The 16,914-nt window shown below is 45.2% G+C and overlaps 3 protein-coding genes across 5 annotated transcripts in view; 1 reads left to right on the top strand and 2 right to left on the bottom strand.

The window, feature by feature from the left end:
* cacna2d4a (calcium channel, voltage-dependent, alpha 2/delta subunit 4a) overlaps positions 1-5,087 on the bottom strand; it is a 63,618-nt gene extending 58,531 nt beyond the window's left edge. Inside the window, exons 1-3 of one of the 3 annotated variants that reach the window (XM_076030150.1) lie at positions 5,040-5,081; positions 4,268-4,383; positions 1,668-1,861 (exon numbers count right to left, since the gene is read on the bottom strand). In XM_076030150.1, the coding sequence (XP_075886265.1) occupies positions 1,668-1,843 (176 nt within the window). In that variant the 5' untranslated portion in view covers positions 1,844-1,861; positions 4,268-4,383; positions 5,040-5,081. Of the gene's footprint in view, positions 1-1,667; positions 1,862-2,497; positions 3,019-4,267; positions 4,384-5,039 lie in introns of those variants that run through there. The other 2 variants (XM_076030149.1, XM_076030148.1) reach the window with 2 other exon arrangements.
* Positions 5,088-5,803: 716 nt separating this feature from the next.
* Positions 5,804-16,799, bottom strand: dcp1b (decapping mRNA 1B). The gene is made up of 10 exons (XM_076030143.1): positions 16,391-16,799; positions 15,977-16,017; positions 15,691-15,818; positions 11,054-11,120; positions 10,368-10,653; positions 10,164-10,253; positions 8,712-9,519; positions 8,367-8,590; positions 7,358-7,588; positions 5,804-7,253 (listed from the first exon to the last, which is right to left on the bottom strand). The coding sequence occupies exons 1-10, from the start codon at positions 16,547-16,549 to the stop codon at positions 7,176-7,178; spliced, it is 2,112 nt and encodes a 703-aa protein (XP_075886258.1). The 5' UTR covers positions 16,550-16,799; the 3' UTR covers positions 5,804-7,175.
* cacna1c (calcium channel, voltage-dependent, L type, alpha 1C subunit) overlaps positions 13,347-16,914 on the top strand; it is a 142,268-nt gene continuing 138,700 nt past the window's right edge. Inside the window, exon 1 of the mRNA XM_076030142.1 lies at positions 13,347-13,699. Within this exon, the coding sequence (XP_075886257.1) occupies positions 13,576-13,699 (124 nt within the window). The 5' untranslated portion in view covers positions 13,347-13,575. The remainder of the gene's footprint in view (positions 13,700-16,914) is intronic.

The raw sequence follows: 16,914 nt of genomic DNA, 5'->3' as shown, positions 1-16,914 counted from the left end.
ACCCTGCTGGCCTAAGTTGTTCAGGTCACGTCACACTTGCTTCAGAGTCACCGGGCGCCCCGCTGCTAATTCCTCCCTGCAGACGGACGGAGCGAAGCACTGACGGCCTCATGGCCCGTGTTGGCCTGCTGAACTCTCCTCCCTGGCAGAGGTTTAATCTCCCTCAGTCACACCAGTGTGCCCCGTAGACAGCAGACAACTCCCGCAGCAAAAGTCACCCGCACACAGACACACACACCGACACATGCAGACACATACAGACACACGCACTGCCAGAGTGAGGCTCGCTTTTATGGTTTTAACAGACACATAAAATAGATTAAACCCAGCAATTAGAGCGCATACAGCCGCTGACACATGACGTTAACAACGTCCAGTCAGTCTGAGGGCTTTCCACTTCAGCTCGCACACAAACTGGGGCTATTGAGGAACGACGGCACAGTATCGATTTGCCAGCGTTTCCAAGTCAGCAGGAGGTTTAAAAGCTATTTGTGGAAAAAGCTTCACTGGGCTTCTGGACAGCAAACAAACAAACGCACCTCTTTACTCCTGGTGGGAGTTTAGAGTTAGAAAACATTAGGCAGCTGAAGCAATTGTCAGTCCCCTGTGTGAAAGCCTTATTTCTTTTAGCTTTTAATTGCTCACTGACTGAATGCACTTGAGTGCATTACCACTTATTGCATAAAAGTTAGAATATTGCATGATCGCATGTGTTATCAAATCGCTTTGGCTTTGGCATAAAGCCATTAAAGTCCACCAGTGTAAACACTCTCTGGAGGTCCTGAATGGGATTTAAACCTTTAGGAGAAAAGCCGCATTAAATGTCCAATTTATATGTGAAATTGAACAACGCATTGAAAGTTTTTCACATTATTTCCCTCCTGCATTGAAACATAAATAAATTGCCAAAATTTTTGATTGGATAGAAAATTGTGCGTGCACTGTTGCATTAGAGAGGAGGCTGTGGGACAGGTTGGCAGGAGGCTTGTGTCTCCACAGGTTCCCGTACGGCCTTATGTCTCTACGAGAGGGATGCGGCCAAAATAGAAAGAACGCTGTTGGCTCAGCCCGACGTGTCTTCAGGAAGGACACCGCTGCTCGTGGACCAGCCAGGCCGTCCCAGGTGCACAAATGTTGATGTAATGTCTTAATAAAGTGCTAAGTTCGCCAATTCAACCTGTAATCCCAGTGTGTTGAGCATTAGTGTGCTCATTCCTTTAGGATGCCTGTGTAATAGGGTCGAACAAAGGCATCGGTTTTGCAGGAGGCAGCAAACAGATTAAACTTCTCCATCAGATGATACATCAAGACTTGAAAATAGGTAAAATATTGGATCCACACCTCATTCGATGTGAGACCATTTAAAGGGATGTTGAGCAAATTTATTAAATTTGGTAAATTAATTGACATTCATTGCACTTTTTCCACATACTTTCACATTATATTATAAGAGTTGATTTGTCTCTCCTTGGGCCTGCGTCTAAAACACATTTGTTTTTATTGCCATCTTCATCTTTGTGTTCATGTTTCTTTTTTTTTCTTTGCTGACTTTTAAAAAGATTCAAAGAAAATTGTTCAGTTTATTTAGCGACAACGTATTAGAGGTCAAAGTTTAGTTTTTTGGTTGTTATTTTTGCTGCTGCCGCTGTTGGTTTTGTGGGACTCACGTTTCTGGTGCGATCTTCATCTGGCCATCCACCATCAGGCTCAGCGAGCTGGAGAGGATTATCCACAGCAGCATCATCTGCCTCCCTCCTTGCAGCCCACTTCTGTCCCATTTACTGGCATTCCCTGCGCTTCCGCAGCCCCGGCACTTCATCCCCGCAGCCGCTGCCGTCTGCATCGGTCCAACTGTTGCACACTGGCTCCAAGAGAGGGAGATGGAAAAAGAAAGAAAAAATGTAAAGATGAAAATTTGGACAGTGGGCGAGAGAGAGTGCAGCTGAACCAGTGCAATCACTGAAAGAGGAAGGTGGTAAAGGTGCATTACAAATATTAGATAATCAAATAAGTTATTGAACATGACTCCCAACTGTACAAACATCATGTGGCTTCAGTTCAAAGGTCCAATTTTTGTAACAAATAAAACAGTAAAATGTGTCACCAGCCAGCGAAAGAAACATAGAACTTTGGAATATGTGAACTAAAATGGCCATCTCGCAAATTTAGCCCTTTGTGATGTCACAAAAGGCACTGATTCCTCATCGATCCCTCTCTCAGGTCATTGACAGCCCCGCCTGCCCCTTCAAGACCACCTCACACCAACTTTCTCTGACAGTCAAACCAAACTATCACTTTCATGGAAAAGTATTCTTGCGGAACGCTGTAAACAGAGGGCTAAATAATGTTGGTGTGTGGACTTATTTTGTTTAATCATGTGGAGCTTCTCTGAGTCTGGAAATGTTATGGCACCTTTAAAACAACACGAGCGAGTTTCAGTTGGACTGACATTCGTTCAGTCTGGCCGGAGACGGATCAGTGTGCAAGATTCACTTACAGTGTCATGTGGGCAGCGCTTTAAAAGAATTCCATCGATGCTCTCGAAAAAAGAACGTAAAAAGAAATAACGCAATGGATGACAAATCCGTCCGTCAGCCCAGCTGGTTGCCCCGGTACACGACAGAGACTAGAAAGCCGGCGGCTCCGGTGTCAAAGGTCAATGCTGCACACCGGGAGTGCTGCCATTGTCCTGCGCCTCCTGATCCAAGCTCCTCACCGCCCATCGTCCGCCTCTCTCATCCTTTGCCTCCTTTCTTTGAATGTGTGGGAGGAAAAAAGTGGTCAAAGTCTCCGTTTGGAAAAACTTCAGCCAGCGCCCCACTGTCAGCTGCAGCGTGCCCGGGCAGGACACAGACTTCACTTCTTTCTTGCCATTGCTTCACTTCAAGAAAAAAGAAAATCCTCAGCGATTTTGCTCCGCTGACATCCAAGACAAAACCATGTGGCTCCTGGTCACAGATGCACCTCCGGATGGAGGCAGAGTTGGAAGGATGACGGGACTTCCTCCCTCTCTTCCTGCTCCCCGGCACCAGTTTGTCCCGTAATCCAGGCAGGATTAAACCCCTCCTCCCTCCCTCCATCCATCCTTTCCTCTCTCCATCCCTCCCACTCTCTCTCTCTCTCTCTCTTGCTCACACACACACACACACTGGTGCACACACACACTCTCTCTCTCTTGCCCTCATCTTTCCGCTACTGCTCTCTGACCTACTGTCTTTCCAGCCTGATTCTCTCTCTAGTTGTCTCTCTCCCTCTGTTGTCGCCTTAATCTTTCTGCCTTGGTCGCTCTTACCTGCTGTTCCATGACTCCTTTCCCTCGTTTGCCCCCCCTCAATCCTCTGCTTCTGTCTCACATGCCTTCCTCTCTTTAACAAGTGGGAGATGATATGCCTTAAGTTACACGAAAAGCAATGCAAAAGAGTGCCGAAAGTGTAAAAGAGGGGGGGAAAAAGGCTTCAAAATTGTACAAATGAAATGATGAGTTGCAAAAATGGAGAAGATGGACAGGATGGTTGTGGTGAAGGGGGTAATGTATGAGTGTTGCTGATGACTTACGACGTTCGACTGATTCAAGCTTTTAATATGCACACATACAGAGACATCTAGTGGACAAATAGAGTGTGACAGGGACTTGGAATAAAACAAAAAACAAAATCAGCTTTCATAGTTAATTTTTGTAACTATGTATATGTAAAGCCTTCTTGGAAATAAGACTGAGTTTTCCAACTTTTTAAATGGCCAAAGTTAGTTTTTACTACACGTGTTGTCGCACTTTCATACACTTTAAACAAGTATTTTGGAATTATTTCATTCGGATTATGCAATTATTTTAAGACAAGTTGGACAATAATAAAGAAAATTCTTCCTGTCTGTTTATCAACCAACATGAAGACAATTCATTATTCAAAGAATTTGAATAGTAAAGCTGAAAAGTGGCCAATCATTGCAAGGGCATCTGAACCTCAAATAGTCGCACTGCTGCAGGGACCACAATACAACTTAATGTCAGACCGCAAACACACACTATTCTGCGTTAATGCACACGCGCGCGTGCACACACACAAACACACACCAAACATCTGTTCATCCTGTAATGGATATTAACGCACGGTAAAACAATTCTCTGCCCACGTGCACTGTGACGACGCACGGGGTCCTCGTTAAAAAGAGAGAGAGAGAGAGAGAGAAAGAAAAAAAAGAGAGGGAGGGAGAGAGAGAGAGAGACGCTGGGATTTAGAAGCAGCCGCACACGGGCGCACACACTAACCAGCGGCGTGTAACAGCTGGCTCCTCCTCCCCCACTGACCCAGATCACTGATGATGATGATGATGATGGTGGTGGTGGTGATGGTGGTGGCGATGGTGATGAGCTCTCAGCCCCGCCTTACATAGGAAGAAAACTGCATTTTTTTTATTTTTTTTTTTTAAATGCACAATTGACTGTATAGATTCTAATGAAGCATTAAAAAAGGGCCGTCTGGGTAAAATACTAGGTTTGTTTCAAGTTACGCGTTCTTCAAAGCCTCAGAGAATGAAGTTGGTATTTTTTTTTATTTTTATTATTTTATTACCAGAATCACAATCTGCATCAAGAATTGGCGACAATTGTAATTTAGTTGATGCAGGAAGGATGCAGCACACAACTATTTTTTTTTTTTTTGTTGTTGCACAAATCAAACCACACAATGAACACACAAAATATGAAAAGCCACAAAAAATACATACTGTGGTGAATGAATAAGTAAATAAGGCAGAAATGCAACATATGAAACCAATACTGCACCAAGTAAAAACGTTAATAGACCAAGTACACAAGTCAACATTACTGCATTTATACATACATTTGTACTACATATACTACAACTATGCGCCACATAGCAACAAAAGGTTTCTAATGCACAGTGCTGGAAGTGACATTTTTTGCAATAATGCAAAGTGCGTGCAATTAAAAACAATATAAGCCACATTCACTTAATTTGGTCTTTGATCTCTCATACATAAACATCTGATCACAGTAAGTATATAATGATAGTACTTACCTGTGGCTCGATTTAATTTGATTGACTGGCAAAGTGAGGAAAATAAGTTTTTGTTTCGAACAACAGAGTCTTGTGCACAAGACACATTTGAAAATTAAAAAATAAAAAAATAAATCCAAAAACCAAAAACATTCATTTAAAGTTTCATAGTAGGTTCAGATCAGAAAAATTGCCTGTGATGTTCCTCTCTTCGGTGTGGAAACAGAAAATAAATGTTCTCGAGTAGCAGACAAAAAACCCTGCCTCCCAGGGTGCTGAACACACACAGAAATCATTGATTAGCAGGCTAATGCCAGAGCTAATAGTCAGCCCCTTATATTTAGCTCCATCAGCTAAACTAATGTTCTGTATCCTCCCACAGTCTCAGAGGGAAGATTTGTGTGTGTGTGTGTGTGTGTGTGTGTGTGTGTGTGTGTGTGCGTGTGCGCGTGTGGCACAGGCAAACAACTGTACATTCTAAACAACCTGACGTTTTTCAGAGATTTGCAGGAAGGAAGTGCAGGAAAAGGAAGAAGGCAAATTCCAACAGATAACATGCAAAGGATGACAAATTAGACCAACCAAGTTTCCGAGCTTTGTTTGGCTCCCGACTGTAAAGCAACACCAATTAGTGCAACAGACTGACTGATGGATGACTTTGACAGGTATGAGAGGCCAAAGACAAGGAACTCTGAAATGACAAATAGCAATTGCACAGGAATCACTGCAACCTCAGCAAGTTAAAAAAAAAAAAGGAGGAAACCCAGTATGAATACATTCCAGTTTTTTTTTTATTGTATTTTTTGACAGATGAAAACACACGCAGGTGCAAACAGATGGAAGAGTCTGACAGTGTTTAAAATGACAACATACATTCTTAGGGAAAACACAAAGTCTGACATGTTACTGCAGAAATGCTTGCGGTGAAAATACTGCTTTTCGTCATCTCAAATACAAAAATAGGTGAGAGAAAAATATTTTTCTTTATATTTTGCTGCTGGGCACTGGCTGGTAGCTGCTGCAGTGCACGGCCATCTCAGTTTTAGCGTGGAGGCGGATAATTGTCAAACCCTGACCTCAATCAAATTCAACGTTTCTTTCTAATTAAATGACCTCTAACTTTAACTGACCTGGGAAAGTTAGTTTGGCCACCTGATACAATAATAATAAAAAAAACACCCATTTTCCATTTAAAAGAACTGTAAACTTCAATGATGATCGTATACCTTTAAAAAACAAAAACAGAAAAACCCCAAAACAAATCCTATGATAAAAGCTTTAAAACTATTATTCTGCTCATTTTACAGTTTATTTTTTGTGACAGAAAGAATTTGAAAAATAAACCGGAAACTAGAATTCTAGATGCAATATCGAAATGACAAAGCCGTGACTGGGTAAAAACACAGGAAAACTCCTGCGTAAGAGCTCTGGTTGAGGTAGTGCAGACTGACGGTCCCCTGGACTTCCCTTCTACTTCAAGTAACATGGATGCCATGTCAGCTTTTCCTAAACCATATCTGGGAAAAATTTATTTAAAATCTTAGCTCCTGTCGTTTAGCATCTCTTCCCGCAAGTAAAGACTAAAACACATCGATCACAAAAAGTCAACAACCACGGTGACGACACGTCGACAGAACTTCAAATGAAACGCGAGGAGTACGGATATGTTTCTTTTCAAGGAGGCAAACTCAGTCCAAATATGCTAGAACTTCGTTTAAAAGAATTACAAAAAGCAATAAAACAACACTGCTAAATATTCAAACACATTCTTCCAGATGGGGTAAAAGCCATCAGCAAAAGTCAGCTTCAGTGGGGTTTGCAAATGATGTGACAGCTCCGAGAGCGGGAAGACTTGTGTGCCGAAGGGCCGGGAGGCCTGCTGGTGTTGCACAGCTGAGACCGGCAGGAGATAAATATGTCTGCTACGACTGGGCAAATAAAACCCTGTCTTCACCCAGAAAGATGGAGCACGAGATGCAAGCTGCGTGGGACCAAACTACTGGTGGCACCAAAACTCTGTCTTTGCGATTGTGAAGGGTTAGTTACCGGAATATAAACGTTTAAAATTTTAATTGGACGCGCCAGGCGTGGAAGGTCAGGCCGTGAGGATTGAAGTCAGGGTCCGGAGGAAGCACTGAAGCCCTGCAGCTGGAGCCGTCAGTACTTGCTGCTGGCGTTGTCGGCAAAGCGGCCGGCGTAGGCTTTGTAAATGGCGTCCAGGAAGTGGCTGTCGGTCTGCGCAAACAAAAAAAATAAATAAATAAATAAACACATTGTCATGAAGTCGGAAGTGCCGACTGTCGACTGGAAGTACAGAAAGAGGAGGGGAGGAGCTCCACCTGGATCAGGTTCAGCAGCGTGGCTTGGAGCTGGCTTTTGGAAAGAACTGGGATCCCGTCCTGCTGCTGCTGCTGCGGTGGTGGTTGTGGTCGGGTTAGGGTCAAGTGGGCAGGGCTACCCTCCTGCGGGAATCCCAGCAAGGCGGAGCTGGACTTGGCCTGAGTGAACATGTTGGGCGACAGGAGCAGCTCAGGGGCCACGGTGGCCGGGATTCGCTGGGGGGAGATGACCTGGATGGTAACAGGGAAACTTGTTACTTCTGAGAGATGGTGAGAGATTACAGAAGCAATATTGCAATCAATTGGGAAAAAAAAGCTCTGTTTGTCGGGATAATTTATTTTATGGTTGGTTTTTCAGAGTATTTTTTTTCTGATTTTCCGAGTGTTTGTTTCCAATGTTTTTTTCAGAATAATTTTCTTTTCTGTTTTTCTGACTATTCCTTTTCCCCTGAGTTTAGAGAGCATCTGAAACAATCGCATCCATTCCTTTATTGAGAACTGGATTTAATGGAAGCAAACATGGCCAGCCTGTTTAGTTTAATCAAGTTTTACTTTGACCTGGGTTTAAGACACTGGGAGATAGTCCTGTCTTTAAGTCACATAGACGGTATTACCATTAGTTTGTCGACTTTACGCAGGCACCTGAGGACTTTGCTCCAGAAGGAAAGCTCAGTCAGATCTCCTCGACATAGTGATGCTTCTCCAGGATCATATGGACATATATGGCATTAGCAGTAGCATGAATCAACATTGATCCACTGGAGTGGAACTTGCAGGTTGACAGTTTTCTCGCAGGATTTTGAAGTACCACGATAATTCAGGAAAAAAAACAAAAAAACAAGAAAAACAGGGAAAAATCTGTCATAAAAACAGAAAAAAGAAATCACTCCAAAAAACGGGAAAAAAATAATTACCCCGGAAAACGGCGCTTTCCCCCCCCCAAGTGAATGCAACACGCTTCCGTGAGAGATGATTCATGTGAACACACTTTTACTCTTCCTATTGTCACCTGAAACTGCAGCGCAGCTTTTTGACCCGTCGTCGCTGCCGCGCTCATGTTTGGAGATGAGCCCGGGGCCTGAGCTTGAGAAGGGCCCAGGAACCGAGGGGCGAGTCCCGGACTGGGCCGAGGGGGATTGTGGGTAGCCAGGCTCTGCTCCTGCTGGACCAGCTGCAGCTTCTGCAGGAGCTCGTGAGGGGAGACCACACCTGGCATGTGAGGGGACTCTCCAACTGGCAAAAAAAAAAAAAAAAAATCATTAGAACAGAAGTCTTTCATCAGTTCACTTCTATACTTGCACACCTGCATGTCGCTATTATCTAATTGTAGGTCTGTAACCTGAAGTGGTACTACCTGCTGGCTGGCTGCCTTGCTGAGCCTCTGGCTGAGCTTTGGCCAGGCTGTAGCACAGATGCTGGCTTTGTTGCGCTTGAAGGTGAGGACACGGCGCTGGATCCACCATCACGTGCCCCATGGGGACCCGGGGGTCCTGCTGGAGGGGTGGGATGGGGCAACATGGGGTCACGGCAGCGGCAGAGGAGGAGGACGGAGGAAGAGGCTGAATTTGGAACAGTCTCTTGATTGGATCCGTCTGGAGCTCATGTTGTTGTTGTTGTTGATGATGATGATGATGATGCTGCTGCTGCTGAGGGTGGTGATGATGATGATGGTGGTGATGATGGAAGGGGAGATGTTGCGGCTGCTGCTGATGCTGCTGCTGATGCTGCTGCTGATTATGATGGAAGAGATGGTGGTGGTGGTGATGCTCCAGCGGCACCCCGTTGTCACACAGCCTGTTCTCGGGGGACTCGGACACGGTCTGCAGCACTCCCACCCCGCTCCTCTGTCCCTGCATCAGCTTCTGGATGGCCGGGCAGTGCTGCGGCTGGGCCGCTGCCGCTACACTGCCGCCATCTTTCCCCTTCTCGCCCTCTCTATGCGAGCACCCAAGCGCTGCGGCGGTGACGTCGCCAGAGCTGACAGCGCCCTCGTACGTCAGCGTGCGGGCGACGGGCGGACGGCCGGCTCTGCCCGCCGCCTCCTCCAGCGGCACAGCCAGAGGGGACGCGGGGTCAGGTTTTAATGGCGAGCGCTGGTGTTGTGTCTGGGAGGCGAACAGGGTGGCCAGGGAGAGAGGCTTGCGCTGAGCACCGTCAACGTCCTGGGAGAAATAACATGGTGAAGCAGAGAAGAAGCAGCAGAGTGATTAGGAGAGCATGTCCAGAATATAGGGCCTTTAATGGTTTAGAGTAAAGGTCCTTACACACCGGGAGCAAACTTTTTTTTTTTTTAACCCACTTGAAGTCAATGCGACCTTCCACTCCAGCAGCGGATTTCCACAGAGTGTAAAAAGCACCTGTTATTTTTTCGCTCTTGTGTCGAATTTCGCGGAGGCGAAAAAGGCGAACGGCTGGACCTCTGACCAATCGAAATGATGCTGGCATGTCGATGACGTGCTGACCTGACCTCAGACATGTAGCTAGCCGCCGTTCCGGATCAATTGGCTCTCGGTAATTTGTTCTCTCTCTGCAAACGTGGAGCCAGTTTGACAGAGCGTTCCTACAAATTGTCCAATGGACATTCTAAAGTACTGGCGAAATTTCACTGGTTAAAATACCAGCCCCTGGATCATTGTGTTGAACTCACCCATTTCCTCTCTCAAGAACAATATTGGGAGTCCCCAAAGACTAAAATTGTGCATTTTTGCGTTGCTTAATTGTGTCACTTCTCCTATTGCCCGGTGTGTAAGGACCTCTAGAGTATTGACTGAGGATATGTGTGTGTGTGTGTGCGTGCTTGTTATACCTGAGCATTGGGTTTTACAGGTATTGGTTTGATCAGGTTGGGGTTTCCACTTAGAATGCTGCCTCCGATCTGCTTGGGCTCTGAGGTTGACTGGCCACGAGGGGAACAGATGGAGAAATTATATAAAGAAGGGGAAAAAAACTGAGTCCAGTTTGTCTTTGACAGCGACGCCTAGTGGTCGGCAACTTCCATATCGATCGATACCTTGTCGTACTCCGTGCGCGCTTTGGTCAACATCTGAATGATGTCCACTGCCTTGGCTTCACCCCTTCCTCCACCTCCTCCTCCTCCTCGTCCTCCTCCTTCTCCTCCTCCTCCTCCTCCGCTGCCTCCTCGTCCTCCTCTTCCTCCTTCTCCTCCTCCGCTGCCTCTTCCTGCTCCTCCTCCTCTGCCTCTTCCTCCTCCTCTTCCTCCACCACCACTTCCTCCACCTCCTGGGGACAACCACCCTCCCTGAGACTGGGCCACGGTCTGCTCCTGCTGGGTCAGACTGCACACACACGCATGGAAAGGAGAGTCCATGTGTGAATAGGCAGAGCCACAAGAAACAGGAATTAAACTGCACAAACGACAAGTAAAGATGAGGACTACATTTACCTTGCATGCTTAATCAGATTTAAGCAAAAATAAATATTGACTTTTTTTTTTTTTTCAAATTGCTCTTTCATTCATTAGTAATTTGCTGGCTTTAGGCCACTGATCCATTACTACAATCCATCACAAATTACTTTTGTCTTGTTTTTTATAAAGATCTTAAAACAATTTCTCAGCAAGAGCAGCTCACAACTTTACAAACCAGATTAGGAAAAAAAAAAAAAAAAAAAATCTCATTTTGGTTTGTTTTGCTTAAACGACTTTGACACAGACTCTGTGGCTGCGAGAGCACTTACGTCTTCATTCTCTGGGCAATGCGTTGACAGTCGCCCTTATCGTAGAACCAGATCCCATGGATAACCACTAAAGAATGGAGAAAGACCAGGGAGGTGAACTTTGGAAAATGTTTTGAGGAACATTAATGGAGTAAAAGGTCTTACGCCAGACAAATGCTGAACTAATCAAATTAGTGGCTGAAATGTAGAAATTGCCTGTTGATATTTCAAATGCAGCGGCCACTAAGGTCAGCAGACAGAACGACGAGCGCTCAGACCTGCCGCGACCGCAAAATCAAATAAATTCAGATGCGCCACCATCCACCTCTGCTGCTGTGACGTCAAGGCAGGCCCTGACGGGAAGGTTCTATTATTAGCCCCGACTGGTTCTTAATCCTGAGGTTTACACTGACTCATTTCCCCGCGGGGACCCAAGCCAACGGTGCCATTATGGGCCCCAGGAGGCTTTGGAACTACATAAACACTGTGTTCAAGGGGGAGGGAAGAAAGAAAAAAAAAAGAGAGAGAGAGAGAGAGACAACACCGATAGACATTTGTCACATGATCACGCTGTAGGAATTACGCTGTGATATCTTGCGATAGCTTGTTAAATTTAGACTTTGTTCCTCCTCACTGGTTGGCAGTGGCCCGAAATTTGTTACCGGGAAAAATATAAATGGAAAAAAATTAAAAATAAAGGAATAGTTGGACCTCTATTATCCCCTCAAGTAATCCAAAAAATGTGAGTAACATTTTTTGGATTAAATCCACTGACATTGATGGATGGATGGATGGATGGATGGATGGATGGATGGATGGATGGACAAGTACTTTATTCATCCCCTTCCGGGGATTTCCTGAATCGCGAAGGTTTGGTACTAAAACAACACTCACTTTGGGAAGGGGATGAAAAACCTTTTTTATCCAAACTCCTCAGTTCAAAGGATGACTCACTGGATTAACACTGGATTAAATGTTTTCCTGAATAAAAACACTCTCAAACTCTCTCAAAAAATGACAAGTTAGGGATGAAAACAGGCAAAATATTAAGTTAGTTTGAAAACTTTAACAGAAACAAATGCCGGTCAGAGTGGGCTCTGCCACCGCTCTTATCTAATACGTACACATTCCCACACAGACAGACGCGCACATAAATACACACACTTGGCTACGAGGCTGGACGAGCCACTCTGGGGTCAGTGTGGACGGGGAGGAGGGGGACGGACGGACACGCAGAGTCCCTCTGAGCCTGGGAAAGTCTGCCGCGTACTAAATAAGTCACTGCGGTGGGAGCCTGTCTGGTGGAGCCGCTCAGTCACAAAGGCGGCGGGGAGTCAGGCTGCTTGACAGGGACGAAGAGGCGGCAGAGTCGGGGAGGTGGAAAACAGGCTGAAAAATACGAGTGAGACGGATGAAAAACTCGAGAGGAGTGCGAGAAGTGCGCTCGAGTCGAGAGGGGGGGGGGGGATTACTGACTGAGTCGGTCCGTCATGAGCTCGGCTCTGTCAGGAAACGCACGGAGCTTTGTCACTGGCTGAGATTGATGGCGAGCACAAAATAGCAAGGCGAGAAACTGATTTTACAACAAAATCCCCGTCATCCAGGGACAGAAGAGAAAGGAAGGGGAAAAACGAAGACACCGTGCCAGAGGAAAGACTAAAGACGAGCTGCTCCGGCCATCAGCGGGAGAGAGACCAAGTGAGCAAGAGAGAGGAACCACCAGCCACTGGCACCGACAAGAGGTGGCCACTAGGTTGAAGTTTTAAGGGTGACGCACGGACCGACGTCGCCAAGGGAGAAACATCTCGGCCGGCTTCCGAGGAGCAAAGGAGCCTGTTGAATGCGCACACGAGCGGACAGAATGACCAAATAGACCACAAAGTGGGACCAAAGAGAAGATTTTTCTCTGAAAAGGATCTGAAATCTTTTGCAAACTGGAGTTGGACTTCTGGCTGAACATGTTTCAATCCAAGTCCTGCACTTTTTCTTGGAGCTTTCCATTTTTTAATCTGTCGTCACAGAACTTTCATAGTTGTTTCATGGACCTATTTATAGAGCCGTTCATGATTAAGTATATTTTCACAGCAGTTGCGGGAAGGTGTTGCTATTCCTGAAGTCTGTATTTAGATTCCAGACAGCCTGCCAGAGGCGCTGTTACAGTAACTCGCAATCATCATCGTCTGACAAAGACCCTCCTCGGTTCCTTTGTATGTATGAGTGAGGAGTAATTATATAAATATAAAAATTCTTTACAGTTACTGAGGACACCGAAGAATGTGGTGACTTACTTATGATGCACATGTCACCAAATACTTTTTGTGCTTATGCTGGACCCATCCAGGGGCCCAATGACAGCCAGAACGTCTGCACATCTTTGTTGCTTCTGAAGAGGAAAAAACATTTTCACGGAGGAAAAAGTCACAGGGCCTAAAGCATCACTTCCTTTTAATCCCTTTGAATTTCTAGAGGTGAGAGCCGAACATCGATTGAGAAACTCGGAATCGACGCAAAGACTAAACGAGGAGCTCCAGTACAAAGGAACCATGCTGAGGCGCTTGTTTCAGAGAAAGCCCAAGCATGAGAGACTGGAGGAGGAACCTGAGGTCAGATTTAAAGGCTTGCTGGTGTCGGAAAAAGACCTTGGATACACATACATCCGGCCTGGAGGTAAGACTTAACGTGGAAGCAGGGAATAAATCATCCATGGTAACACCAAATTCTAAGGAAATTTAACAAGGCCAAAAAAACAACAACTTTGAATCGCAAGTAATGATTTAATTTTATGATTACCAGTCTGCTGCTAATTAATGGATGAATCAGAGCTATTATAAGGTTCTATTACACAGTAATGGACTTTTCTCATGACTCACAAGACTTAAAAGCAGCAAATCATTAGAGACACAGAGACACACCTCACAGGAATTAAGAAGGTTTCAATAACAATAATTTCTCTTTGGGAGTTTCACCAATGCAATCTTCAATGTCAAGGACACAACTACTTCATATACGTTTCCCCCCCCCCCCTGTAAAATATGTTACATAACACTTATAGCGATCCAAACCGGCAAACACATTGAATAAAGGTGCTCACTGGGCCGAGCTTGCAGATGTTTCAGCGAGTGGTAAACAAAACGTTGTGTGTCTGAAGCAGAAAAGGAACTACGCTCTCAGAGTGAAATTCTCTTCTCTGCGTCTGGCCCCCGTTCTGCCACGTATCTCTGCAGTATATTTTTGGCCCCGGGTGCCACTTTGTGCCAACTGCCATTCCAGGAAGTAACGGCAGCACTGAGAGCTAAATGTTTGTCTAATGATAAGATTCCACGGCTCTTGCACACAAGGGTCATGACACGGTGGGACTGGCAGCAGTACCGACAGCCTGGGGGCCGGGCAAGTTTTACAGATCAGATATTTGGCAGTGAGAGGAACAAGAAGGAAGAGGGGAAAAAAACTTCCTCAACTCGTTCCCATTTGTAAGACGGGTTCTCAGGAAGAGATTCATGTGGGCCACACATGCTGCCATCTGGTAAATGTTGCTCATTGTTGACTCTCTCATTCCATCTTTGGACAGCTCAACATTCTGGTGTTTCTTAGATGGAATCATAATTTGGCCAAAACTGATATAAAATCATTAACCTGAGAATGCCATTTGATACGTTGTTTGGTAAAACAGTTTTCCTGAGGGGTGTCATTAGAGAACTCATCACATCACAGAAGGGATGATTTCCAGAGCACAATACGGGTGATTCAATGTCCTGGGTGTGGTTGAATTTGCAATCACTGCTGTTAATATTACAAGTCTTATGTCACTGAGCCCTCGAGATGTTTCGTTTTGTTTTCAAAGTGTCGGTAAGACGGCTAAGGCGCTGCAGTAAGAGGACCGGAGAAGGCACAAGAACGCCACACTATCTAAATACAGACATTCCACCTGAGCCTGTTCAAGAGCATAGGACAGGAAGTAGGATGAGGGAGGCAGGGAGGGGGAGGCGTGTGGGACAGTGTGTGTCATTGATTCCTGAGTGAGTGTGTGTACGGTATCAGTGGCTGCTGGGCTGTATCTAATCTCAGCTCCCTGAGTTTGTTGAGCTGTCAGGCCCTTCTCCCACAGGCACATTCTTTGTCGTGCAAGGCAGATGTTGGTCTCCCGAAGGAGACGCGCTGACAGAAGCCCAGCCGCCACAATACCTCTGCTCCTTATAAGGACCAAACGTTTCCCGCTCAAGCAAACTTGAGCAGCGGTGCACAGCAAACGTTCCTGACCCTATCACATTGCTCATCTTTAATCTCGCGTTCTTCCTGTGCCTATAAATGCACCTGTCTTTTTTTTTTCTTGTCTTTTTTTTAATGTGCTTACGCTGCTGGCAGGACTTCCAGGCGCTGAAAGTGAAAACTAGCCAGCACACTTCACCGGAAGGTTTACAGAAACGTTAACTGATGTGCAGAGCGTCTGCAACTCCCAAATAAACACTGCACTGAAGCCAAGATACTTGAATTAATCCGGCAGTTGTTTAATTGCTGTGGTTGATGAGTTTAAAGATATACTGAAAAATGTTTGCATGCCGTAATTGACAACTGGTAAAAACAAAATGTATGAAAACTATAAAAGCAATATGAGCACCAGTAACTAATGGTAATGCAAAACAGGAGTATCAATTTCTTACATTTGGCATTGAGGTAAAGCAGGAACGGATGCTGCAGCTGGAAATCCAGGTCTTTGGTAATTGGCTCTGTCAAGTTCTCCATATTGAGCCTGTTCATGATGGTGAAACCATGTCTTGGAGATGCCAGTCTAGAGAGAAGGGAGCAGAACACGGAAAAAAATTAAATAAAAAAAAAAAAACCCACAAAGGGTGATTAATACAGAGTCAATCCCATGTACTATGTAACATGTATGTATGGTTTGGCCATACAAGTAAACTCTGAAATACCAGCTCCATTTATATTTACCTGGTATAGATAAAAAGGGTCCCCTCCACCTCAGTCTTCTCCTAGAGAGATGAAACAGGACACGAGTGTGATATTACATAAAAAGTACAGTTAATGTTCAAACCGACTTCATCACGTTTACATGCCTGTATGTATTGAGTTGCTGCCATGTGATTGGCTGATTGGCAACTAGTGTAAACAAGCAATTGCACGTATTTACCTAATCAAGCAGCCGGTGTGAAACACACGTGACTTCCTGAAAACTACATTAGACGTTTAAAAAGTTATGGACCGATGCGACGGCTTTATAGAAAAAAAAAAAAAAAAAAAAAAAAAGTTTTCCTCGAGGAGATCTTTCGATCGAAGCGCGCCTCCGGTGAGCTGTGACGAAGCTAAGCTAAATTAGCATAAGATTACCTTTCGGTTCAGGCTTACCCATTCATTTGTCCTGTTGTTATAAGTGTACAGCGCGACTTGACTGGCCACGTCAACGATGTTATTAATGTAAGGGTCCTGTCGTTGCAGAGCAGCTAGACTTATGTCGAGTCCCTTAGCGGGCGGGCAGTTACTGCTGCCCGCAGAAGTAGCTGTCATTGTTCCTTATGGACAAGTTAGCGGATTAGCCCGCCGCCGCGACACAGGATCAGGAAGGCGAAGATGGGATGAAAAGCAAACACGCAGAAAGGAAAATATAAAAACCACAGCGGTCTTCAAATAGCAACAGAGTTCTGTACTGCTTGGAAACTATGTGCTTTCAAAATACCGGGGGTTGCCCACTTCTAACTGCCATGAGAGAGTTCATTAGCAGCCATGTTTAGCTAGGAGAGTGTAAACAACCAGACATGAGTAGTGGCAGCCGACCTCCTGATGACAGCCCTGTCAGTCAACCTTGCAAAATCGTTCGAAAATGATATACTGTACGTATCACTGAGCCAGGCTCTCAGTTTAATTATGATACT

This window comes from Nelusetta ayraudi, unplaced genomic scaffold, assembly GCF_046127955.1.
Source record: "Nelusetta ayraudi isolate G7.1 ecotype Tasmania unplaced genomic scaffold, CSIRO-AGI_Nayr_v1 ptg000027l, whole genome shotgun sequence".
NCBI lineage: Eukaryota > Metazoa > Chordata > Actinopteri > Tetraodontiformes > Monacanthidae > Nelusetta > Nelusetta ayraudi.
The sequence above is the reverse complement of the archived record's forward strand: the minus strand, read 5'-3'. Positions and strand labels throughout refer to the sequence as shown.

Coding starts and splice junctions, on each gene's coding strand:
- dcp1b (XM_076030143.1), bottom strand. CDS start 16,549: ATGACAGCTACTTCTGCGGGCAGCAGTAACTGCCCGCCCGCTAAGGGA. Junction 15,819..15,976: donor ACCCTTTTTATCTATACCAG/GTAAATATAAAT, acceptor CCTTCTCTCTAG/ACTGGCATCTCCAAGACATG. Junction 8,591..8,711: donor GCAAGGCAGCCAGCCAGCAG/GTAGTACCACTT, acceptor TTTTTTTGCCAG/TTGGAGAGTCCCCTCACATG.